At 44.9% G+C, this 26,150-nt stretch overlaps 1 protein-coding gene across 2 annotated transcripts in view; it reads left to right on the top strand.

Moving 5' to 3' along the window:
* Acly (ATP citrate lyase) overlaps window positions 1–26,150 on the top strand; it is a 42,016-nt gene that overhangs the window by 10,696 nt on the left and 5,170 nt on the right. The window contains exons 7-23 of one of the 2 annotated variants that reach the window (XM_020178476.2): window positions 548–678; window positions 1,385–1,503; window positions 2,559–2,695; window positions 3,365–3,426; window positions 4,924–5,041; window positions 7,235–7,389; window positions 7,969–8,059; window positions 9,060–9,089; window positions 11,851–11,992; window positions 12,265–12,433; window positions 14,649–14,753; window positions 15,436–15,632; window positions 17,714–17,795; window positions 18,434–18,544; window positions 22,497–22,624; window positions 23,191–23,284; window positions 25,301–25,455. In XM_020178476.2, the coding sequence (XP_020034065.1) occupies window positions 548–678; window positions 1,385–1,503; window positions 2,559–2,695; window positions 3,365–3,426; window positions 4,924–5,041; window positions 7,235–7,389; window positions 7,969–8,059; window positions 9,060–9,089; window positions 11,851–11,992; window positions 12,265–12,433; window positions 14,649–14,753; window positions 15,436–15,632; window positions 17,714–17,795; window positions 18,434–18,544; window positions 22,497–22,624; window positions 23,191–23,284; window positions 25,301–25,455 (2,026 nt within the window). The remainder of the gene's footprint in view (window positions 1–547; window positions 679–1,384; window positions 1,504–2,558; window positions 2,696–3,364; window positions 3,427–4,923; window positions 5,042–7,234; window positions 7,390–7,968; window positions 8,060–9,059; window positions 9,090–11,850; window positions 11,993–12,264; window positions 12,434–14,648; window positions 14,754–15,435; window positions 15,633–17,713; window positions 17,796–18,433; window positions 18,545–22,496; window positions 22,625–23,190; window positions 23,285–25,300; window positions 25,456–26,150) is intronic. The other variant, XM_020178477.2, reaches the window with a different exon arrangement.

The raw sequence follows: 26,150 nt of genomic DNA, 5'->3' as shown, positions 1-26,150 counted from the left end.
TTAGCTAAATGACCCTGGGGAGAAAGGAAGATGAATACCCAGTGAGGTTGCAGTAAATAAATCCTACTGGCTTGGGAGCTCAGTGCACCCACAGCCTCCCATTCTACCTGACACTGAGGCTTCTAGCTGGACTCGAGGAACCCCAGATGTACACACCTAGGAGGTCTTCTGATAGCGATGTGTACCTAACACTATTTGTTTATTTCAGGTTTGAACTTAGGGCCTCACACCTGCTGAACATATGCTCTACCACTAAGCTACACTTTAAAAATGGCAGGGCCATGGATGGATGAATGATTACATATTTAAAGCAGGGACTATATCATTTTGTTAAAATATCTGACTATTGCCATGGCAGCTAATACCTGTCCTGTTCTCAGAAGGTCAGGGAATGGGAAATACTCTTGTAGAATTTGCTGTTCCTTTAGTGAGGAAAAGCTATGGGCCCTGTGGGGGAAGTACTTAGGGAAGTCTGGTGAAAGGGTTTGGAGATTAATGATTGTCTTTACCTGGAGCCAGTGACTGATTACTTCTGTTTTTCTTCCAGTTGTGACCAAAGATGGCGTCTATATCCTCGACTTGGCAGCCAAGGTGGATGCCACAGCTGACTACATCTGCAAAGTGAAGTGGGGCGATATTGAGTTCCCTCCCCCCTTTGGGCGTGAGGCATATCCAGAGGTAAGGCAAGTTTGGAGAGGAGAGGGAAGATGATGGGGTCAGAGGCCAGGGTGACTAATCTCAGACAAGCATTAGGTCCCCTTCTCAGCTGTGTATTTGGCAGGGAAAGAAAGACCAAGAACCATTTAATTTTCTTAAAATCCCAATGGGATGAGGGTGGTAGTCCGCCAAGCCTCTGAATCCCAGCCAGCAATCCTTTTAGACTTTGTTTTCAATCAGCCTCCCTGGGCTCTTAACTTGATTTGTTTCTTCTTGATAATTCTAAGTGGCTCCCCCTGAGTCAGGAAGGTAGTCTGTCAGCCACTTGCTGAGAATTTTAATTTCTCCTTCCCACTCTATCCTCTGAGAAGTCCTACCAGCAGTATCAGGCCTTCTGTGAAGTAACCCAGCCAGGCTGGGAGAGGCATAGGATGTGCTAGGCAGGCAGGTGCTAGAGTGGGGTGTGTGGTAGAAGCAAAGTGAAGGACTTGAAGTCAGGAATTGGAGTTGGGAAGTTTGTTGCAGGTGGCAACTGTGGCTGTGAGTGGTTTTGGTACTTGAAGACACCACTGTTTTGTCTCAGGCATCTGGGACCCTGTGCAGTCTCTTCTCCATCCCATTAAGGTGGTTGAGGGATGCTGACTTCATGGAAAGGGGAATGGTCCTGGGGTCTGGGAATCTGTGAAGGGGACATCCCAAGGGCCAAATGTTGCTGTCTGGTCCCTAGGAAGCCTACATTGCAGACCTGGATGCCAAAAGTGGAGCAAGCCTAAAGCTGACCTTGCTGAACCCCAAGGGGAGGATTTGGACCATGGTGGCCGGGGGTGGTGCCTCCGTCGTGTACAGGTGACAGGGGGCTGCATCAAGGGATGCCAGCCAGATCTACCCAGTGTCCACCCATGTGTGCCCAGGGGGAGAGGGTTTTCTGATGAGGGCCTGCCCTGCAGAGTGTCTTCTGCAACCTTCTTGTGTGCTTCAAAATGATGCTATTTTTATGAGTCTCAGTTCTCATTATTAGTGATATATGCCCCTACAAAAGGATAACACAGAAATGCACTGGAAAGTGAAGATTGCCTGACTCATTTCATTACCATGTTACCCTGGTGAACATTCTGTATCCTCCCAGACTTTTTTTTAATACCTATACCTATATAACTTTTTTCTTTTTTTTGTACTGGGGGTTGAATTAAGGCCTCACACTAGTGCTATATGAGCTACTCCACCAAACCTCTATGTAACTTTTTTTTTTTTGGTGGGACTGGGGTTTGAACTCTCAGAGCTTTGTGCTTGTAAAACATGCTGTACTACTTAAGCCACATTTCCAGTGTGTGTGTTTTTTTTTTTTTTTTTTTTTTTTTGGAGATGGGGGCCTCATGAATTATTTGCCCAACGTCAGCTTCCCAAGTAGTTAGGATTATAGGCGTGAGCCACCAGCACCTGACTTATATTTCATTGGGATCATATGCTATACCCTTTGCAATAATTAAGTTTTTTTCTCTGAAAGCAGTGTCTGCCCATTCTAGACATATGATCTGGCATGGTCCCTTCTGGCTAGCTGCTACTCTAACTACGGCACAGTTTTCTTCACTGTGTAGCTTGTAGAGAACTCTTACGATATGTGGATTTTTATGTCTTTATTTTGGGCAGGTGCTTACTGTTCATTTTACTCAAACCTCCCGGGGCCCTGGTGCCCCAGGGCTGGCAGAGTGAGCTACCTTTGAAAGTCTTGTGAAGTGCATTGACCTTCAAGTGAGGCTTGCATTGGGGTTGAGAGTAGTAGGTTAAAGGGCTAATTCCACAGACTTGATTTCAGTGCTTTGGGATAAAGGACTGTTTACCCTCCCAGGCACTAAGCTGTCTTCTGCCCCAAACCACCACTGACTTCTGTGTTCCCCTGGCAGTGATACCATCTGCGATCTAGGTGGTGTCAACGAGCTGGCGAACTATGGAGAGTACTCAGGTGCCCCCAGTGAACAGCAGACCTATGACTACGCCAAGACCATCCTCTCTCTTATGACCCGAGAGAAGCACCCAGATGGTGAGGCACTAACATGAGTGTGCACATGTGCACACAGACATACAACACACACATCCTTCTTTTGGAATAGTGTAATATGCAGCTTTGGTCTAGTTGTCACCAAAATTGTAGTCCTGGTCCTTTGCAACTTGGGGCTAGTCATTGAATTTCTGAACCTCAATTTCCCTGACTACAAATGGGCAGTGACAGTATCAATCAGATTTAGGCTTTCAGTGAGTAAGAAGGCTATGTGTAGTATGGCCCAATAAATAGGGACAAAGGAAGAGGAGGAGGAGTAGCAGTGTGCTCCTGCCATGATTGCTGTTAACTCAGTTCCTAGTGACCCTCTTATATATCATTGAGCTTTGTGACTCCTAGCTTCCCTTTACCACCTATCCAGTGTGTGGGGGCTATACATACCAGTTTCTCTTCCTTTCAGCTAGAGAGAGAGAGAGATTCCCATCAAAGGTATCCAGAAACCAAACTGGACCATCACTAGTAGTGATGTAGGGTTCTGTGGGTTTGAATGATACCTGCCTGTGGTGCAGATGATGGATGGCTGAGCCGATACGGCTGAATGAACATCAGGAGAGACCATCCTGCTCACTTCCTGATACCTCTTACAGTTAGGGAACCCATGTTCCAAACTACCTCTAACCATTTTTTACTTTTTTCTTACTCTACACTTAGGCAAGATCCTCATCATTGGAGGCAGCATCGCAAACTTCACCAATGTGGCTGCCACCTTCAAGGTAATCAGCCATAGTCATGGAACAGTTTTTGGGGAAAGTGAGTTTGGGAAATACAAGATTTGAGCCAGAATCAAGTCTTGGTAGGGGTCTGCCTCGCTCTATTTATTTTTCTTGGTGTTGGAGATTAAAATTAGCCATAGGGTTCTTGTTAGGGGTGCAGAAGGCACCAACATAGGAGATGTGGGTCTGAAACTGCACTGGACCATAATTCTCTCATCTAAAGCAAAGCGGAAGTTGAATTTTTACTTTGCCTTCCTTCCCAGGACCAATTCTTGGAGAAATGGATTGATTGATTCTCATTTTCAATACCCTGTCCTAACTCTCTGGGTTCTCTGCACCTCCTGGTCTTTAATCCCTCAATCACCAGCCCATACTCCAAAAGTTTGCAGTGAGCACAGAATTTTGATGACGTCATCCAGTCAGGGTCCCATCAGCTTGGGTTAGTGCCATGAGCTGAAACTGTGCCTGTCAGTCAGTGAAGAACTAACACGTCTCAAGAGTTGTCCTTTCAAGCCACCTCAGGAGGGTGTTCATTATTCTATACTGTCATGTGTAGTGAGGCTGTGCAAATATGTGCCACATACAGCCCTTCCATGTCTTGATAATAATAGGTATCAACCTTGGTCCCTAACTGGACCCAATTTAATGGATAAATCTGAAGCAGGTGCATCTTGGCAGTATTGCTTTAACTTGAGAGCAGTACTGTGGTAAAGGCAGAACCCTGAGTAAGATATGGAGTGGCTAGGTGTGGAGTAGGAACTACAGAGAGCTTCCTATGAAATGCCAATTAGACTTCAGGCTCATAAACCAGTCTTCTGGAGAAACAGACTCATATTTTCCAGACTGGGTGGATGGATATCCATTGTAAGAACTGTTCTGTTTTTGTAATAGAAGACTATGTCTTGGGCTGGTGGAGTGGCTCAAGTGGTAGAGTACCTGACTAGCAAGCATGAGGCCCTCAGTTCAAACCCCAGTACTGGAAAAAAAAAATGACTGTCTTTGTACCTCTGAGAATCTTTGTGTAGTGCCTTGACATAGATTTTCCCTCAACCCCCATTGTTACGAGATAAGAATGACTGTAGCCAGGTTCTGTTGACTCATACCTGTAATCCTAGCTACTTGGCAGGCTGAGATTGGAGGATTATGGGTCAAGTCCAACCTGGGCAAATAGTTTATGAGACACCATCTCCAGGGGGAAAAAAAGAATGTTTTTCAGAGCAAGAGAGACCAGCAAGCCCCAATGTACCAGTGTATTGAAGGGTATGGTTCTCAGCTACCACTCGACAGCATTGCAAGTGATCACATACTAAGCCTTTGGGTTGCAAAGTTCATTCAGCACATGTATGATATTTGACCACCAGGGTGGGTCTGCCATGCATTGTGAGAAGCGGCCCTTGTCACATACACCTGGTACATTTGTTTATCATGGTTATAAATAACTGATTGGCGATTGCCTTCTTTTAGTCACACATCTCTCACGTCTCTTTGGGCTTCTAGGGTATCGTGAGAGCAATTCGAGATTACCAGGGTCCTCTGAAGGAGCATGAGGTCACGATCTTTGTCCGAAGAGGCGGCCCCAACTATCAGGAAGGCTTACGGGTGATGGGAGAAGTTGGTAAGTTGGGATTTTTTTCTCCTGCCCACTCTGAGAGTTGATGGCCTGCCTCTGCATTTTTGAAGGAGTTGGTCTTTGGGCTTTTTCATCCTCTGCCACCCCCTGACAGAGTATCTATCTTAAACTTGAGAATGGGCAGGAAAGCATTGTTGCTGAGCTCTGTGTCTGTTCTGTGCTGGATACCAGGGTTACAGCTTGACCAGGTCAGAGAATGTGGAATGCCATGAAGGAAGACAAAGCAGGGAAAAAAGTAGGGTGAGTAGAAAATGTGTGATTAAGCCAGGCACCAGTGGCTCACACCTTGTAATCCTAGCTACTCAGGAGGCAGAGATGAGGAGAATTGTGGTTTAAAGCCAGCCTGGGAAAATAGTTCATGAGACTCTATCTCAAAAATACCCATCACAAAAAGGACTGGCAGAGTGATTCAAGGTGAAGGCCCTGAGTTCAAGCCCCAGTACCACAAAAGAAAAGAAAAGAAAATGTATGGTTTAAAAGGTGACATTTGAGCAAAGATTTGGAGTAGAGGAGGGAGCAGCTCAGTGCCATGCCTGCAGAAGAAAGGGTACAAGATCCTGCAGTGGGGGTGGGCTTGTGGGATTGGGGCCAAAGGAAAGAAGGGCAGGGCTGTACAGATCTCTGGAGGACATGGCTGTGACCCTGCCATGGGAGGACTTTGAGCAGAAGAGCAGCACCATCAGGTTTGAGTAGGGTTATTTGGCCTCTGGGTGGAGAAGAGACAGAAAGGTGGCCAGGGTGAGGTAGGGAGACCACCTACAAGGTTGTGGCACCTGTCCGGGGCAATAGTGGTGGCAGGGACTGAGGCTATAGTTGTGGAGAAGACAAGCTCCTGCCCACTGGTGGCCAGATACAGGAAACAAGAGGATAAGGGTTGGACAACTGGTAAAATGGGAGAATTGACCTTCAGTGAGATGAGGGAGGAGACAGAATGGCATCCATGTTGGTTTCCTTTCTCCCATTTGTGTTTTGTGACTGTGCAGCTTTGTGGTATCTCCAACTCAGAGCCTTCAAGAAGCTAGGGACCACCGGGCACTGGTGTCTCATGCCTGTAATCCTAGCTAGTCAGGAGGCAGAGATCAGAAGGGTCACAATTCAAAGCCAGGCAAATAGTTTGCGAGATCCTATTTGAAAATACCCAACATAAAACAGGACTGGCGGAGAGGCTCAAGTAATAAAGCTATGTGAGACCCTGAAACCCCAGTATTGCCAAAAGAAAAAAAAAAAAAGAAAAAAAAGCCAGGTACCTTGTCTCATCAGTCAGAACTAAAGTGGGGTCTCCCTAAGTCAGCTGGATTAAATCTGAAACAAGTGAACTTGGGGACCAGCAGCTTTGGTCTTAAAATGCAGCCCCATTGCTAAGGGCGGTTCTGTGTGGAGCAGGACTTCACATGAAATTCAGGAAGGTAATAGAAAAGAGGACAGTCTTGCTTAGTGAGCTTTCCCTCTAATTGGAAAAACAAAACCTTTCCATTTTCCCATTTTTCCAAATTTGATATCCATGGCAGATGCTAAACCCCTGTGAATGACTTAAAGTGGTACCAAGTGCTAGCTTTCATTCATTCACTTAAAATGAAGGACCTACTGTGGGCAAGGCCCTGAGGGTGAATGTTAACAAATCATGCTCTTCCAAGTGGAACATTGAAAAGTAAACAATTGGATTAAGAAAATGATGTTAGCTAGGGCTCTGTATCAGAAAGATGGTAGGGTGGAGAGGAAGGTGGTGGCCTTCAAGGCCAGGGAAGGCCTTTCTCAGCAGGTGATACTTGGGTTGAGCTCAGTGAGTACTTCCAGCTCCATGCAGAGGGACAGGTAGGGACAGGGCGCTGGGAGAACCAGCTCAAGGTGGTTAAGAACTGAGAGATTAGGCTGGTGAGGTAGTGCAGATGAGGGTAGAAGAGGTTGGAGAGCTAGAGTCCTGGCTGTGATCAGGAGGAATGCCCACTAATAGTGCTTGTGGTCAACTTGAGGCTTGCCAGTAAGGCTGCTTCTTCCTCCTTGTCAGTAGATGACCTTTAGAAAGTTTTGTTTAGTCATGAAATTTTGACAACTGATTTGTCCTGGATAATTGATCTTGGTACTGAAAGTACCAAACATTGAATAAGATGGAAAGGGGCCTGGGAACTCAGGCACTTACTCTTAAGACTTGAATCGTGGATTCTTTACCTTCTTTCGTAGGGAAGACCACTGGGATTCCCATCCATGTCTTCGGCACAGAGACTCACATGACAGCCATTGTAGGCATGGCTCTGGGTCACCGGCCCATCCCCAACCAGCCACCCACAGCAGCCCACACTGCCAACTTCCTCCTCAATGCCAGTGGGAGCACGTCGGTAGGTGCCAGGTTTCCTTCTACCTCAGAGGAAGGTACCATATTTTCTTTCTCACCTCCACCCACTCATCTAGGACATAGCACCCCTCTTCTGCCATTTAAGAGCAGGGGGAAATACAGGGGAGGTTATTACATGGTTGTTTTTTGGATCCCTATGCTTGTTTCTTTTGTGCTCCAGTCAAGGTAGACTAATAGAAAGACCAAAGATTTTTAAATTAAGACTTGAGTTCATATCTGGCTATGCTTGCTGAGAGAGGGACCTTGGATAGCTTGTCCACTCATTGTAACGGGACAATATTAAGTCCTACCTCAGCATTGTTAGAATAGTACTTTTAGAAGCAATTTATAAAGAACAGTGCTGAGCTGAGTGTGGTACTACATCTGTAATTCCAGCACTTGGAGCTGACACAGGAGGATCTTGAAGTCTAGGCCAGCCTGGGCTACATAGCAAGACCCTGTCTCAAAAAAAAAAAGGGAGAACAGTGCTATATGTAATTTTTGCTCATTTGTTTCTTTGGGGGCTTAAGAACGAGTGGCCACCACCTGTGATTCTTACCTTATTCTCTCTTTGTATCACTAGACTCCAGCCCCCAGCAGGACAGCGTCTTTTTCTGAGTCCAGGGCTGATGAAGTGGCACCTGCAAAGAAGGCCAAGCCTGCCATGCCTCAAGGTAACCTGCAGAACTTTTGCACAATGCCAGAAATGGCCCTTCAGCATCTTCCCTGTCTCTTTCCTCTCAGGGAAATTGGCAGAGACAGGTAGAAAGCAGTCCACGCTTGGCTATGGGAATGGGCTTCGGCGTGTGATGGGAATGGGATATGAGGATGAAGTGACTTAGCCTTCTGTTGGGCTTACATGGAGCCGAGGACTCACCCTGTGCCTGAGTCACCTCACTCCCCACCCTCTTCTACCCCTGATCTTCCTTGGGGGCTGTGAGCTGATTGGGAAGGCTGCAGAGGAGACAGGGTTTCAGCAATACCAGGAAGTACGAAGTTCTCCTGTGATAGCAGTCTGCCCACCTCCACCAGCTGGGGACTCTTGCACACATATTACTCTCCCGACTACCAGCCTGTCTTGAGTCATGATAACACTGAGCCAGCCCTTATGCCAGCAGTAGATCAGTAGGGCTGGTAACTACTGGCTAATAGAATCTGTGCAGCCTCTTCCTCATACAAACAGGCTGGGCTAAGGCATTTGGAGAAATAGCTCCAAATGCTGCACTAACTCCAGGGGCTCACCATCTGGAACCAAGTCAGCAGCTTTGTCCACAGCAGAGAATGACAGGTTCAGCCCCATTCTGGTCTAATCACCATACTTTGCTGCATGGAGAAAAGAGGGATTAACATTAAAAGAGTGTGACTCAGCCAGCCTGAGAGTCCAGATGGGAGTACACCACCCTGTGTCCTTCCAGAGTGCCTGGAAGAGGCCTTAGTGTTCAGTGCACCACTCAGCCTTCCTTCTCCCCTGCCCTCTCTCTCTGCTTCTTTGTCCTTTCCTGCTTCTGTTCTGCTGAGTGGTGCTTTTGCCTCTTCTGTTGGCTTTTTAGTCCTTCTATTCATTGTGGAATAGAAGGGTGTCAGTACACAAAGGCTTGTCCATGGGATCCTCTCCAACCAAAGCCTCCAGCCATCAGCAGATCACTCAGTTGCCTTGGTCATTTTCTTTGACAGATTCAGTCCCAAGTCCAAGATCCCTGCAAGGTAGGATGCCCCCACCCTGCCCCAATCGTGTGTGGCTTTGTTAGTGGGTTACAGTTTTTCTGTGTGGTATTTCTCCCTCCCCTGGTGGGTTGCAGTGTTGTCTAGTACATTTTCTGTTTCCACCTCTGTATGGCTTGCCCTCAAGTCTTTGCTCTTTGTGCCCTCCCACTCTGTTTAGTACTTGCCCTCACTCAGCATTCTCCTCACCGTGTGGCTATCTCTGGCTGCTTGCTTGGGAGGGAGGTGGAGACTACAGAAGGAGTGAGAGCCAGCCCATAACTTGGAGAGTGGAGGGGTGTCAGGAAGTGTGTGTATGTGGTGGTGTGGGGGGCGGTGTCCTGGGAAGTTGGAGCCAGCTGAAAGGGGAGTGGCAGAGAGCATTGGGCATTTATGGTTGCTGGTGCCACAGGTCACTCATCTGTTTCTCAGTGTCACCCTTTCTTCACTTTTCCTTCCTCAGCTTTACCACTGCCAGCTTTGTCCCAGAACTCCTAATCTTTAGACAAGTTTAGATCTCTCCTGGGGTTTGGTGGAAGAGCAGGATAGAAATAGAGAGATGCAGAAACCAAGAAGGCTGTGCAGTGTATCTATAGGGTAGGTTATTGAAAAGGATGTGGGCTTTGTCTGGTATCTGAGGTCATAGTTTACAATGAACAGTTTTTGCATACACACATTCAATCCTAACCTTCAGAGTTTCCATGTAACTTTTTTCCATACCAAGGGCCACACTCAGGGCCTCCTGCATGCTAGGCAAATGCTCTACCACTGAGCTACACCTTCAATCCCTCCTTGTAACATTTTGCCATTCACAGTTGTCAAAAAGAGAATAGGGAAGTCTTCTGAGATGACTTTGTCCCTTGCCAGGGGGAGGGATTAACTAGGGAAGGACAATGATTGCAGGCTTCTGTTTGATACCTCCTTTTAATCCCTAGATTGTCTGCCTCTGATAAGATCCATGGTTGCCTAGAAGGCAAGACCAATGTATACATGGAACAGGGATGGACTCTAGTCACCCAGGAACTCTCTTTCTTTTCCTTTTTTTTTTGCGGCATTAGGGTTTGAACTCAGGGCCTCATGCTTGCTAGGCAGGTGCTCTTACCACTTGAGCCACTCTGCCCAGTCCCCTAGGAACTCTTGTATTCCAGGGGAGGAGAGCTGTGAAGTGGGAGAAGACAAGGGAGGATGGGACAGAGAAGAGACCAGATCATCCCTCAGCAGGGCCAGTAAGAAGGGGCTTAATACTCTCCCCACCAGAGGTTCCCGCTGTGGCCTCCCTGCTGCTGGGGGCCACTTCTTGGCTTTGGTTTCCCTGTGCTTGAGGAGGTGAGCACTTGAGTTCTGCCCTTTAATGTGGAAGATGTGGGTAGGTTTTTGGAAATTCAGCCTTTGTCCTGATCTTTGAAAATAGATGCCTGAATACACTGACGGCATGGGATCCCCCAGGGAATAGCAGAGAGAGAGAGAGAGAGAGAGAGAGAGAGAGTGAGAGAGAGAGAGAGAGAGAGAGAGAGAGAGAGAGAGAGAGTGTCTCTCTCTCACTTATAATCCTCTTCCTTCAGTGTATAAATCAGTGATTCCCAATGACTCTTATGCTAGGTGGTCTAAGATCATTGTCATTTAGCGTCATGCCTTCAGTTTTTGTGGGCTGGAAGTGAGAACTGGATTAGGTGGCTTCTCTTGTTCTGAGATCCCATGTCTTATCAGATCCATGGGTCTGGGTAACAGTAAATCCCAGGTATTTGCAACATCAGGAGCCTTCTGGCATGCGAAGCTTATTTTTGGCCTGTACGGAGATTTAATCAGACCTTGGTCTTGGTTAGCCAAGCCTGCACTAGTACAGTAGGTTAATTAATACAGATACTACTGGGTTAGATTTGTTGTTCTCCCTGGGGGAACTTAGAACCTCCCCCAATGGCTGCTTTCCTCCACCTGGACTTGCAGGAAGCTGAGGGGAAAGGCCCTTTCCCTGTGGGCTGAGGATTGCACTTTTGCCAGCTTCTTTTAGTTCCTTCTTTTGCCCCTTACCTCTTTCCTGCCTTAGAGCATTGTTCTGAGCAGCAGAGAGCTACCTGGTAGACAGGAGGAGGTTGGGTAGAATACAAAAGAAGGTCATGACTCTGCGTGGCCAGCTTGTTGCTCCTTCCTTGTGCCAGAACCCAGACCGGAACCTTAATTAGAGATAATGCTGCCCTGGCCTCAGCCCTGGCTGTAGCAAACCTCTTCATTGGACCTACACTGACCTAGAATTTGTGAGAATTCAAACTCTGACTAGGGCTGGGTTTATGTCCAGATTTACAGGGTGATAAGTTTTGTTGGGATATTGTTTAAAGTCCTGAGGCCATCAAAACTGGGAGGGCTAAAGCTTCACCCACCCCCGCAGTGAAATTAAGGTCACATTTGTATATGAGCTGATTATATACCTCTCCTGTGAAATTAAGTAGGTCCTGAAGGAATTTTCCTCCCAGGCGTCTTCAGCTATACACCCATTCTTTGTATAGGGAGACTTTTTCTATTCATTGCGAAGCTGTTACCAACCAGGCAAGTCTTCTTAGCTCTTTTTGCCCTCTCTGCTGCCGCCTTCCAAAAAAATTGAGGCACCTCTTCCCCCAGATTATCAGAATTCTATCATCTTATCATTCTTTTACTTTTTTTAAGAGCCACCATCCTGGACTTGGGGCATATGGAGTTTGGCAGGCAACCCCTGCCTCTTGGTCTCTTGGGGGTGTGTGTTCTGGGTGCACTCTCTGTCTTTGCCCGCCAGGAAAGAATGCCACCCTCTTCAGCCGCCATACCAAGGCCATCGTATGGGGCATGCAGACCCGGGCTGTGCAAGGCATGTTGGACTTTGACTATGTGTGCTCCCGAGATGAGCCCTCAGTGGCTGCCATGGTCTACCCCTTCACGTGAGTCTTGCAGGAGATAGATGACTGTCAAGTGAGATTCCTCATCTCATCTCCTCCCTCTGAGATAAAGCTTCTTTGAGGGGGAAGAATCTGCCCATCTTGCAGCTAGGGGCTGTCCATTTTCCTGGATGATCTTTTCCCCTTATATAGAGATTCTTTGAGGGTAGAGACCTTGCGTGTTTGCCTTCTGGGTGAAGTTCTTCCCCTCAGCTTCCCCCTCCCCAGGGCTGATGGGTCGAGGATGTCCTAATCCTTTTTCTGCTGTGTCACAGTGGGGATCACAAGCAAAAGTTTTACTGGGGACACAAGGAAATCCTGATCCCTGTTTTCAAGAACATGGCTGATGCCATGAAGAAGCACCCAGAGGTAGATGTGCTGATCAACTTTGCCTCTCTCCGCTCCGCCTACGACAGCACCATAGAAACCATGAATTACTCACAGGTAGATCACTGGGCTCTAGGGTGTTGGGTGGGGAAGTGGGAAAACCTCCAGAATGATGTCTACAGTTTAAGCTACTTAGGACAAAGGATTTGGGAGTCAGGAGAAGTCAGTGGTTTGGGAGAAAGTGAAGTCAGAAGTGACCCAGGGCAGGTCAGAGCAGACAGGGGCTGCTTTGCTGGGCTTACCCAAGGTTCAGTTCCAACTGTTCTACCTCCACCAGATCCTCTTTGTGCTAGCCAAGACTGGCTTGAAAAACAGGATCAAAGGCACTTTCCTGAGCTAGAAGCATGGCTTAAGCAGTAGAGTGCCTGTTTAGTAACTTGTGAAACCCTGAGTTCATACCCAAGTTCCACCCGAAAAATAAAGTAAAATAAAAAAGCACTTTCTTGGACTGGTAGTACAGGGCAGTGGTGGAGCTCTTCCTAGCATGCGTGTGGTTCTAGGTTCCATCTCTAGCAGTGCCCTCTCCACTCTCCCCAAAAAAGTCACATACTTACTACAGAAAAAAATTGAAGTATTGATAAAGAAAATAGATACTTCCAAGTCCCATTTCCCAGAAACATGGCTGCTGAAGTTTGAGTTTAATCTAATCCACACCTTTTTCTGATTTGAACAAATGGCCTGGTAACTATTGTGTAATCTGTTTCCTTCAGTTACTCCTTCCATATCAATAGACACTTGCTGGCAATATCATTTTTTGTTTTTCAAATCTTGTGACAAGCAGCATGGATTAATGTTTTCATAAATCCTTAATTATTGCCCTAGCATAAATTTCTAGAAATTGAACTATTAAATCAGAACATGAAGATTTGACAATCTTCGATCCATCCTGACTTCCAGAAAAGATGTAATGATGTAAACACCCATTGGGAGTTTAAATGTACTGCATCCCTTTTCCCCTTGCTCACACTAAACATTTACCAAATTAATTGTTATTCTATTTAATTTTTAATTCTATTTAATCTTTGATGATTAATTAAGATGAGTTTTTAAAAACTTTGGCATTCGTATTCTATGACTTGCCCTCCCTCCCCTTTTTTTTCTATTGGAGTCTTTGCCTTTGGTTTTGTTACTGATTTATAAAATCTTTATAAAGATTAGGATATTGATTCTTTTATTGTCTGGTCCCAGTTGGCTTTAATTGATGACTGGAGAAGATTAAATTTTTTTTGCACGGGGTGGGGTTGGAGGTACTGGGGTTTGAACTCGGGGCCTCACGCTTGCTAGACAGGTGCTCTACCATTTGAGCCATTCTGCCAGCCCTTTTTTGTTTGGGTATTTTTGAGATAGGGTCTCACTTTTTCCCTGGGCCATCTTCCAGCTGTAATCCTCCTAATCTCTGCCTTCCAAGTAGCTAGGATCACAGGCATGAGCCACTGGCTGCTGGCTAAAATTGTTTTGATATCTAGATGAAGTGAAAAAGAAAGCACATCTGCTAAAGATGAGCAGTTTTTTTTTTTTTTTTTTTTTTTAGTCTAGAGCAGGTACTGACAAACTATAGTCCAAGGCAAAACCTACCCTGCCATGTTTTTGTAAATAAAGTTTTATAAAACATAGCCATACTTTCATTTATATATTGTCCATGACTACTTTCACATTGGAAAAATTGCCACAGCGACTGCGACTACAAGACCACAAAGCCTAAACTGATCTTTACCCTTTACAGACATTTGCTGGCCTCTGGCCCACAGCCAAAGAGACATAGTTCTTGAATCTTTCCCACTTCCCTCTATCCCCCTCTGGCCTGTTCCTCCTGCCAGCACTCTGGGCTAAGTGCGAAAACAGTTCATTTCTCTCACACATTGACCCCACCCTTGAGGACATAGTTGAGACTTAGTGGGTACTGTGAAGAAAAGTGATAGATAGCTGCTTTATGAGAAGATTCAAGGGCAAGTAGGGATCAGTTGGATCTGAAGTTTTTGGAGAGACTGTAGCAGAGTTTTAGAAACATTTGCCTCTGCTCATGTACTCAATCCCTGTGGTGTTAGCCAACTGAGATCTGTTTTGGTGTCTACTGCTTCTCTGTTTGGGAGGGGGTTAAAGTGAGCAGGGTAGGTACAGAGGCCTGTGGGAAGAAGATGTATACTGTTAACATTACTTTGTTCTTGGAGCCTGGAAGGGGGCATAGATTTAGGAGGTGGACCCTTGAACTGTACCTCCCTGTTGCATGTCTGAGGCAAAATGTTCACAGGAGGGGACTTTTTTAATCCTCTAGATCCGGACCATTGCCATCATAGCAGAAGGCATACCCGAGGCCCTTACAAGGAAGCTGATCAAGAAGGCTGATCAGAAGGGAGTGACCATAATAGGACCTGCCACGGTGAGCATAACCTCTAGAAAGCCTTTTAGGTTGGAGGCCCTTGGGCCTCTTTTTTTTTTTTTACTTTTATTACTCTCTTCTAGAGATTCTGGGTTTATTTACCTCATACAACCATGTCATAGTCTTCAGATACTCCTTTAAAGATAAACTAGAGAAAAAGCTACCTAAAAGCCTCATTTTGACTCGAAAAATTTCGTATAAGAAGTTACTCTGCATTTTTTAGTTTATTATTTTTACTTAATTGTTGCATTAAAAATTGGAGGCTAGGATTTTTTTTCCCTCAGTGCTATTGATTGAACCCAAGGCCTTGAGATGCCAAGTGAGCTACACGCCCCCAGATCTGAAGCTAGGGACTTTCATGTGAGAGACAGGTCATGATGATGCACTGAGAAGCCCCAGCTGTGTTATGTACCTTTGCTGGGTGCTATAACCCTATGGAGCAAGGGAGCTAACTTAGAGTACTATGATCTGAATCTGCCAAAGTGTAACATCTTTTAAACAAAAGGCTGTTTTCTGTGTAATGTCTCTTAGAAGAGATCTTCCTAAGTGGGAAACCCAATAAATAGGTGTAATTCTCTAAGCCATTTTCTCTTCAACCTTGCAGAAGTAACAGGGCTTTATGATTCCCCTGTGTCCTGTGGTCAGTCAGGAACCATCCTCCTTGCTGTTTCTGCCCCTGCAGGTTGGGGGCATCAAGCCGGGGTGCTTTAAGATCGGGAATACAGGTGGGATGCTGGACAACATTCTGGCTTCGAAGCTGTACCGCCCAGGCAGTGTGGCCTATGTCTCACGTTCTGGAGGCATGTCCAACGAGCTCAACAATATCATCTCCCGAACCACGGATGGTGTCTATGAGGGTGTGGCCATCGGCGGGGACAGGTAATGAGCTGGGGGCTGAGAGGGATCTCCCACACTGAGAGTAGCTGGCTGGGAGATGGCATGGTGGGTCCTGCAGTCTCTCCTCACTGCCACTTAGCTTCAGGCCTAAGGGGATGTTGCCGAAGTCCATTCCTGCCTCAGCACTGGCAGAAACAGGAAATCAGAAAATATAGGGAAATGAGTTTTTATAGGTGTTTCAGGTCTTTGGAGGCGATTCTGTTTGTTGTCTATGGGGTGGCCACAGTGAAGCAGGAGTGTACAGTGGTTAGGAGGGCCAGTTCTGAAACCATAACAAAGGTATTCAAGTCCAGCTTCCCAACAAGAGAGTTCTGAGTGATAACTTTACTTCCTTTGACCTCTGAAGTCCTTAGATATCAAATGGGTGAAATAAATGCACCCACCACATGAGATCTTTGGCAGGAATATATATGGCAAGATAATATATAGAAAGGCCAACATAGAACCTAATACTTCCTAGGTGCTCAGGTAACTGTTAACTATAATTAATAATAGTATCCTCTTTTTTTTTTTTTTGTGGTACTGAGGATTGAATCCAGAGCCTCATGCATACCAGGCAGGCATTCTTCTACTTGAGCTACCATTCTAATCCTTTTGTTTTAATTTTGTATTTTGAGACTGAGTCTTGCTACCTTTTTGTATGAGTAGCTGGAATTACAGATACACACTGTCATGCCCTACTTCATTATTTTTGTTATTGGGACCAATGATCAGAAGGTCATCAACAGCATGGTTATCAACAGTGTCATTCAGAGTAATGTCTGTTACTTACTAAATCCATAATAAATATTAGCCGTTGCTATTTATTATTATTATTACTGTTGTGGTCTGGCTCAGGACCCAGAAGCTTCTGGAAGAGTGAGTCACCTTGTCCATCTCCTTGGCTCTACCAGCTCATGTGAGATAGGATGCTTGGAAGAAGAAAGATTTGCCAGGGTGTTTAGTGGTGCTCCCTGACCAAAGCCTCTAAATCAAAGTAAATCTAGCAAATACCATTTGTTAGACTGTCTTCTTGGACATATAATACACAGGAAGATCTGCAGAGAAATCTTCTTGGTCTTAAACAACCCTTTTGCAAACTCATATACATTAGAAAGTGGAACAACTTGGACTGGTAGAATGGCTCCAGTGATAGTGTGTCTGCCTAACAAGCATGAAACCCTGACTTCAACTACCAGTACCACCAATAAAGCCAGCCATATAGAACTTCCCGCAACAACTTGCCATCCTAGCTCATAGCTTCACACATTGTATTATCCATTGTTGTGTCAAAAAAACACTTCTGCCCAATTTTATTCATGAGAAGTTTATTTTATTTATTTATTTTTTTTTTTTTTTGTGGTACTGGCCTTGCAATTGCTAAGCAGGTGCTCTACCACTTGAACCATACCCATAGCCCTTTCTGCTTTAGGTATTTTCAAATACAGTCTTTCATTTATGTCCATGCCAGCTTGGACTATCATCTCCTATTTATGTACCTGTGTAGCTGGGATGACAGGTGCATACCACAATGCCCAGCTTTTACTGATTGAGATGGGGTGGAGTATCTCATGAATTTTTTTGCTTAGGCTAGCTTTGAACAGCAATCCTTCCTATCCTCACCTCCTAGGTAGTTAAGATTATAGGTATGAGCCACTGTGTTTGGCTGAGAAGCTAATTCTTAAATCTAATCCACATTCAAGAGGAATGGCATCAGGTTTCACCTTTTCTGACACATTTATGGACATTTTTATTTTTTGGTGCAGGGACATATTTTTAAACCATAATGTATGCTTTTAAGGGCATCGCCACTGATGAATGAACCTTTCTGGGGTTATTCTGTGGCCAGTCTCTTCCTCTGCAAGTTAAATAACTATTCCCTTCTCTTTTTTTTCCTTTCTCCTCTGCTCCATTTGTTTCTTGTCTCCTCCGACCCACTCCATTATCGTAGGACCTCTGATCCACAGTGGACATCCATACCCATGACAAAATCTAGTGTTCCTAGTATATCCAAAGGGACTTCCCACACCTATGCACACCTCCTCAGGCTCCTCCTGATCCTTTGTCCTCCCTGTTCTCTACAGGTACCCCGGCTCCACATTCATGGATCATGTGCTGCGTTACCAGGACACTCCAGGAGTCAAGATGATTGTGGTTCTTGGAGAGGTAAGTTTTTTTTAAAGGTACATTTTTTCATTGTAAAAGTAATATATGACCTCAGTTTTTTAAAAATTCAAGCATTTTTGGTGATGTATAACTTAAAGTGACAGTTTTGAGACTGAGGTCTAGTGGTTGTACTGTTGGCACTGCCATGTAAGTTCGTGGTAAAGAAGGTTTTACCTCCCAGTGGCACAAGATGTTAGCACCAGGAAAGGGGCAGTTCTGCTCCTGTTGACCAGGGTCTCTACCTGGTGGGCAGTGGCTAGTTAGAGCAGAAAGGGCTGTATTTTACATTTGAAGAGAGTCCCATGGCAGAGACAAGTTTTTGCTTGTTTTCTGAGCAGATCTCATCTAAATCATCTTATACTCTGGATCAGAAAGGAGGCATCCTGGGGAGTCCTCTAAGAGACCTGTTATCCCTTTGGAATTCCTCCCTGCATTTAGGGTGAATCTTCAGGTTGAAACTAAAACTCCCTGTCTGTTATTTGGCCAAAGCCCATGTCTCCCATTTTGTAGTCAAGTTGTATCTTATAGGACACTTGGTGTCTTTTGGCCCTGAATGAGTTGGGGCAGATTTTTCTGCTGCATTGCTCGTCCTGGAATGACACAGGATGGGCTTTTTGTCATCCCCTATTATGCTGCAGATAGGAGGCACTGAGGAATATAAGATTTGTCGGGGCATCAAGGAGGGCCGCCTCACCAAGCCAGTGGTCTGCTGGTGCATCGGGACCTGTGCCACCATGTTTTCCTCTGAGGTATGGTAGAAGTGGGAGGGCAAGGGGAGGCATTTGAGGTGAGTCAAATGCTATCACATCAAGCTGATTCCTTTATTGAATGTGTTTTACTTGTTCATTTACTGCAAAGCCCAGCCAGAGCCCTCCTCTCTGGGAGCTTGTGTCCACTCATAAGAAACACATTCATGAGCAGATTACAACCCAGATTCCCTCCTTACTGTATGCAGGAATTGGGAAGGCTACACTGGGAAGGTGTTGCATGAACTGCATCTTAGAGAAGCTAAGGAGGGAGGGAACTGAACCTGGACCATGGTGCAGACACCGTAGGGTAGCTATTGGAGAGTGAGAGGAGATTGTTGTTGACATGTTAAGATGATATAATGTGTAGTTGGGTGTGTTGATACATGCCTGTAATCGAAGCACTTGGGAGAGGACACTAAGGCAGGAGGATCACAAGTTTCAAGTCAGGCTGGGCTACAAAGCAAGACCCTGTCTGCAAAAATGCAAAAAAAGAGATGGCAGAATATATGTGAAAGCACTTGGCAGCATAGAATAGATGTTAAATACACTCTCTGAGCTTCTGCTGTCTGCTGAGCTGTCTGTTGCTAGGGATCGCTTAGACAGTTTTATCTTGAAGATAGCTCATCACATGATGATAAAACCAAAAGATAAAAATCATTTGTCAACTAATTGGTTCATCAGTAGTTGTTGAAGAGCCTATTACCCTCAGGCCTTTCCTTAGTGCTGTGTATATGTAGAAAAAACATGACCACCAAGGCTTTCTGAAACAATGATAGCCTTTTATATGCAAACTGTTAGTTTTCCCTACTAGTAAGCCTTTGTTACACTATCTTTGTTCTAAAATGCTTCAGATTCCTGCCCACCTCAGAACAGCAGTTTATGTCCAGTTGTAGAATGCATGTCTCCTTTGAAGGAGCCATTCCATTTCTGCAGGTTTACCCTATAGCATGCGTGTAGAAATACTTAGAAGTGTGTATACAGGGAAATTCAATGCAATGTTGTAATGTCGAAAATGGAAACAACTCAAATGCCATTGAGTAAACTGTCATCATGCTACATCTGTGTTTTCATGCCTGCCCAGTTTACCTTTACACAGATGAGTCAGGCAGAAAAAGAATGAGGGGGATTATGTTCTGTTGATGTAGAAAGAGTTCATCTAGGAAAAGCCAGGCAACACAACAGTAAATGTTTTTAAAAGGTTCTATTTTGTATAAGTGGAAATGTGCATGTGCGTTTCCCAAGTAATAAAAGGGGAAAGAGATTTCACACAATCGGGCACCCTTCAGAGATTACTTGATTACTTGCGCAGGCTTTAAAATAAGATCTTCATGGATCTTTGTGACTTGGGCAAATTGGGCACCCTTTCTGTACCTGTTTCCTGAGCTGTAAAATGGGGAGAATACAGGGTCATTCGGTAACTTTAAAAAGTTATGGTGTAGGCTGGTAGTATAGCTCAAGTGGTAGAGCACCTGCATAGCAAGCATGAGGCCCTGAGTTCAACTCCTAGTACAGGAAGGAAGGGAGGAAGGGAGATTGTCAAGGTCTGGCAAACATAGGATTAAGCAACTCTTCATTTGCATTCTTCCATCCACTTACTCCATGAAGCTGTTACTGATTTTCCTTTTGACACTTTCCTCCTCCCAGACAGCCCCATAGTAATTCTTCCCCTCCATTGTTTTTCTTTCCCTGCTTTGCACTACCAACTCCTGCCCCTCACCATGCTGAGGGCACCTCTTAGAGGGTGAGCACCTTGCTTTTTGGATTGGGCTGGCACTCTACATTCCCATGGGTAGGGCAGGTCCATTACATGTTTTGTTTTTGTTTTTAAATTAATATTTAATTTTTTTGTATGAAATTACAAGCATGTACAATGTGGAATAGTACAGTGACTGCCTATCTAATAATTGATTTATTTATTTTTTTTGGTGGGTGGGGCTGAGGTTTGAATTCTGGGCTTCACACTTGCAAACGAGGTGTTCTGCTGCTTAAGCCACACCTCCAGTCCATTTTGCTGTGGTTATTTTATTTATTTTTTTTTTCGTGGTACGTTTGCCTGGGCTGACCTTGAACCTCTATCCTCCCGACACCTTAGCTTCCTAAGTAGCTAAGATTACAGGTGTGAGCCACTGGTACCTCCTTAATAGTTGATTTTGAATTCTTTTTTGGCAGCATTGGGGTTTGAACTCAGGGCCTCACACTTGCTAGACGGGTGCTCTACCACTTGAGCAACACCCCTTATATGTGTGTACGTGTGTGTGGGTGCTGTTTTGAGACAGGATCTCTATGTAGCTCAAGCTGATCTAGAAGTCTCGATCTTCCTGCCTCAGCCTCTTGAGTGCTGGGATTATAGGTGTGTGACACCATACCCAGTTTTTATTTCCCTTTTTAGAAATTTGGGTTTTAGTTTTGAGAAATTCTGAAGTTTAAAAATTTGTTTAGTCAGGCACAGTGATACACACATGAACCTTAGGAAGGAGGATTGCTTGAGCTCAGGAGTTCAAGGCCAACCTGGGCAACTTACAACACCCCATCTCAAACAAAACGAAATACAAAACAATAAACCTTGTTTAACTTTCTGTAACCAGAATTTCTGAGCACAGAATCTCTTCTTCCCTCTATCCACCGGGCTGATGAAGTCCTAAAAAAGGCTTTAAAGCATGTGGTCAACCTTTTCAAACAGCACAAGAGTAGTGGTTTTTAACCTTTTCAACTCTGAAGGTCCCTTTTCTTCTTCAATATGCAAGAGCATAGGCTGAGGCCAAATTGCTGAAGTGCACATATTACCTGTGTGACTATGGGAGAGTTACTTTGCTCCTCTGTACTTCCATTTTCTTTTTTTATGTGAAATAGGCATAGCTACTAGAACATAAAATGAGCAGAGCTCTTAGAAAGTGGTTAGACGGTAGTAAATGTTGGTTACACAGGCTAGATATTAATATGATGAGCTTTCTCTTCCCTCTTATTTTTTTTTTAAATTTTTTTGTGATACTAGGGTTTGAACTCAGGGCTTTGTACTTGATAGGCAGGTACTCCACCACTTGAACCACTCCACCACCAGCTCTTTTTTGGGTTGGGTATAGGGTTTCTCAAACTATTTGCCCAGGCTGGCTTCAAACTGCAAACCCCTGATCTCTGCCTCCTAGGAAGCTAAGATTACAAATGTGAATCACCAGTACCTGGCAAAATCTGACTTTTTTTAAACAAGCTGGAATTTGTATTTCTACATGATCTCTTCTTTTCTTTCTTTTCTTTTCTCTTTCTTTTTTTTTTTTTTTTCTAAGATCATTGGTGTATATTTTCATAAAAATAGTATGAAACAATGAGATTACATCTGTGAGTTCATCTTATGCTAAGGTTGCCAGTTTGTAACCTCACTTTTTTTTTATTGTTTTTTCTTGGCAGTGCTGGGGTTTGAATTCAGAGACTAAACCTTGAGCCACTCCACCAGCCTTTTTTTGTGAAGGGTTTTTTTCCAGATAGGGTCTCTCAAACTATTTGCCCAGGCTGGCTTCAAACCGTGACCTCCTGATCTCTGCCTCCTGGGTAGCTAAGATTACAGGTGTGAGCCACCGGTGCCCGACAACCTCATTTTTCTACATGTTGCTCAAAACTAATCCCCTACTTCCTACCTCCACCCCGACCACTGTCGAAGGGAAGCTGAATGTGGCTCTGTATGGAGAAGGCGATTCTGGAATTGGACTACCAGGCTTTGTATCCTGGCTTTAGTATGCATTAGCTTTGTGGTTTCAAATAAGCTCCTGAATGTTTCTGTACCTCAGTTTCCTTCCATAAAATGGGAGTCATCTATCCTACCTATTTTGTGAGAGTTGAATAACTTGATTCATGTGATATGATGGGCCAGCTTGTGATCAGTGTTGATGTTTTGCAAAATCCATTTTTCTCTCTTGGGGACTTAACATGCCCATTAAAGCTCTTGTCCTTTGCCTTCCAGGTCCAGTTTGGCCATGCCGGAGCTTGTGCCAATCAGGCTTCTGAAACCGCAGTAGCCAAGAACCAGGCTCTGAAGGAAGCAGGAGTGTTTGTGCCCCGGAGCTTTGATGAGCTTGGAGAGATTATCCAGTACGTGGACCTTGGAGAGGGACCTTTCCTAATCCCTCTGAGGACAGCAGCCACTCCAACACAGGGCACCAAATAGTCCTGGTCCCTCTCAGGCCTCAGTGCAGCTGCTCAAATGGTTCAAAACCATCCTTCTCTTGGCTTTCTTATTTTAATTTGATTGTAAAAGCAGCAGGTCCAGGTTGCTCAGGTTGGTGTTAAAACCTGTTTTGTTTCTGGGCTCACCTACTTGCCTTGGGAGTTGGTAACCGTATGAGAGATGAACAGAGAAATGCTTAGAAAATGTTGCCTGATTGATAGTGTTACTTGATTTCCTATTGCTACCTCTTGAACCTGTCCTTCCCTGATCCCCAGTTTCAACTTTCTGTTAATCTCCATGCAGAGAGGAGAAGATGGGGTAAGGGAGTGAGGACAATCTTGGCCAAAACTTGTTTTCATTTAGTTCTTAGAATCCAGCCAGAAAGAGTAAGCAACTGACAGTGGAAGAAGCCTATGATGTTTCAGTTAGGTGGAGAAGCCCAGAATAATGAAATCCACATGAATGAATATTGTCTCATATTCATTTTTAGATTTGTATATGAAGATCTTGTGACCAAAGGAGCTATTGTACCTGCTCAGGAGGTGCCGCCCCCAACAGTGCCCATGGACTACTCCTGGGCCAGGGTAGGTACCTTGGGTGTCCCTAGCAGTATGGGCTAGTGAGACTTTGTAGGCTAGGGTGGTTGACTATTAACTCTTATATTCTACCTACTATGTACTACTGGAGCTTGTGATATGAGCCTTCCGACCACTGGGTAAAACAAATGCAAGCCTCAAGAGGACCAGAGCTCAGACTGGGGGGTGTGGCTCAGTGTTATGCTACCCTGTCTTTTCTTGATTCCCTGATTGCATCCCCAACACCACAAACACACACAAATTGAATAAATGAGGGCCAGGGGCAGTCTTTGTCTTCTATATCTGTCACCTGACCTGGAAACAGAGGCGGCTAGGGACAGATAATGTCCCCTCATTGTTTTGTGCTTGCTAAAGAATTTCAGGGATGAAGTAGAATCCACTCTACTTAATTGTCTGTGGGGCATAGATGAAAGTGGCTCAAGTAGTAGAGTGCCTAGCTAGCAAGCATGAGGCCCTGAGTTCAAACCCAGAACACCAAAGGAGAAAAAAAAGAAATTAATCTTAAAAGACCCAATGGAAGAAAAAAAGAAGGAAGAAAAAAAAAAAAAAGACCCAATGAAGGGCTGGCAGAGTAGTTCCAATGGTAGAATGTCTGCCTAGCAAATATGAGGCCATGAGTTCAAACCCCAGTACCGCATTTCCCACCCCCTCCAACAAAAAAAGGATCCAGTCACCTGTTGGACATAATTATTTGTTCTGCTTTAAATTTTGAAAAGAAACAAAAGCCAGCAAGGCACTGGTGACTCGTGCCTATAATCCTAGCTACTTTGGAGACTTGAGATCAGAGGGATTGTGGTTCAAGGCCAGCCTAGGAGCAAATAATTTGTAAGACCCCATCTCAAAAATAATCAGAGCAAAATGGACTTGGGGTATAGCTAAAGCATAGAGCACCTGCTTTGTAAGCATAAAGCCCTGAGTTCAAACCCCAGTCCCATCAAAAACAAACAAACCTAAAAAGAACATAAGCTAGGTATGGTGGTTCACATATGTAATCCCAGCACTTGGGAGGCTGAAGCAGGAGGATTGCTGCAGGCTTGAGGCCAGTCTGGGCTACATAGTGAGATCCTAGCTCAGAATAAAGGGAGAAGGGTAGATACTTAGGTTAGCTTCTTTTTTTTTTTTTTTTTTTTTTTTTTTTGTGGTGCTGGGGTTTGAACTCAGGACCTACACATTGAGCCATTCCACCAGCCCTTTTTCATGATGGGTTTTTCAAGAATAGGGTCTCTTGAACTATTTGCCTGGGCTGGCTTCGAACTGTGATCCTCCTGATCTCTGCCTCCTGAGTAGCAGGATTACAGGTGTGAGCCACCAGTGCCTGGCTTGTTTTTGCTTTTTTGAGATAGGATCTCACTGTGTAGCTCAAGACGGCCTTGAACTCGTGATCCTAAAGAAATGAGGTTGGACAGTATTGGTTCCTGCTTTACTCTTATTGTGTCCCAACTTTGAAAATGGGAAATTCATGAGCTCAGTCCCTTCCCCAGGGTAAAGAAAGTGTTGAGGGGATTCCCCCATTTCCACAGCTACATACTTCATTGATTTTTTTTTTGTAGCTTTTTTTTTTTGGAGCGGTAGGCAGCTGTATCTGAGTGTTTTAGAGATTTCCTTTTGGAGTCATTATTCCATTCTCAGCCAGGTGACTGTGGCTGGTTCTGAGCCTCTCCAAGCCTCTGCTGTAGGAATGATTCTGCTTTGTGTGGTTCAAGTGAACCAGTGGATGTAAGCTTCCTAATGTACTGCCTGGTCCAGCAAATGTTTGGTTTAGAATAGAAATGGAGCTGGTGCCAAGTAGGTACTGTGGACATGGTGCTTCTATTTTCTGTGCCCTAAATGGTCTTATCAAAGGGTTTTGCACTTGGGAAAAAGGTTGGAAATTGTTGCTTGACCACCAGAGCAGCCAAGACATTCCTAGGACACTTTAATTCAGAGAGTCAGACAATAGCTGTACTAAAGAAATCTGTGGTGGTCAACATAGCCTTGTGTCCCTCTACCTCTATATTTACTCAGGAACTGGGTTTGATCCGAAAACCTGCTTCGTTCATGACCAGCATCTGTGATGAGCGAGGACAAGAGCTCATCTATGCGGGTATGCCTATCACCGAGGTCTTCAAGGAAGAGATGGGCATCGGCGGGGTCCTTGGCCTCCTCTGGTTCCAGAGAAGGTGAGGCATGGAGAACAGAGGATGGTAGGGCCCTGGCTCAGAGTTAATGGCCTTCCCCTGACAAAAAATTGGAGGTAGGTAGGCTTGAGTGTGTTCAGCATCAGTCTTAAACCACAGGCCAACTGAAAGGCCATAGAAAAGAGACACAGGTTATTCCTGACTCTTCCAAGGACAGTCTGAACCAAGAGAAGAAGCAGCAGTGCAGCAGTGACCTAACTAGAGGTCCCACAAAAAAAAAAAAAAAGGGCCTGGGACACTGCAGAACCAACTAAAAAGTAGTTGTATTTTCTTTGCAAGTTTGTGTCTCTTGCGGGGCACCAGTGGCTCATGTCTATATGCTACTCAGGAGGCAGAGATCAGGAGGATCGTGGTTTGAAGCCAGCCCGAGCAAATAGTTCCTGAGACTCTATCTTGAAAAAACCCTTCACAAAAAAGGGCTGGTGGAGTGGCTGAAGGTGTAGGCCCTGAGTTCAAGCCCCAGTCACACACACACAAATTGTGTCTCTCATCAGTAGAAAACATTTAGGTTTTTTTCCACCACTCTCAAGTTAGCCCTACCCTGCCTACCCTGAGAATGACAGCTGGGTAAAGGAGACAGTAAGTACATGAGTTGCAACACTGGACAAAAGGCCAATCAAAGTATTGGTTTCTGTCATGTCCTCATCTATAGAGAAATAGGTCCTGGTTCTGCTTTA

Source organism: Castor canadensis, chromosome 11 (assembly GCF_047511655.1).
Source record: "Castor canadensis chromosome 11, mCasCan1.hap1v2, whole genome shotgun sequence".
Taxonomy (NCBI): domain Eukaryota; kingdom Metazoa; phylum Chordata; class Mammalia; order Rodentia; family Castoridae; genus Castor; species Castor canadensis.
Note: the sequence above shows the minus strand (reverse complement) of the source record. Positions and strands in the feature narration are given on the sequence as shown.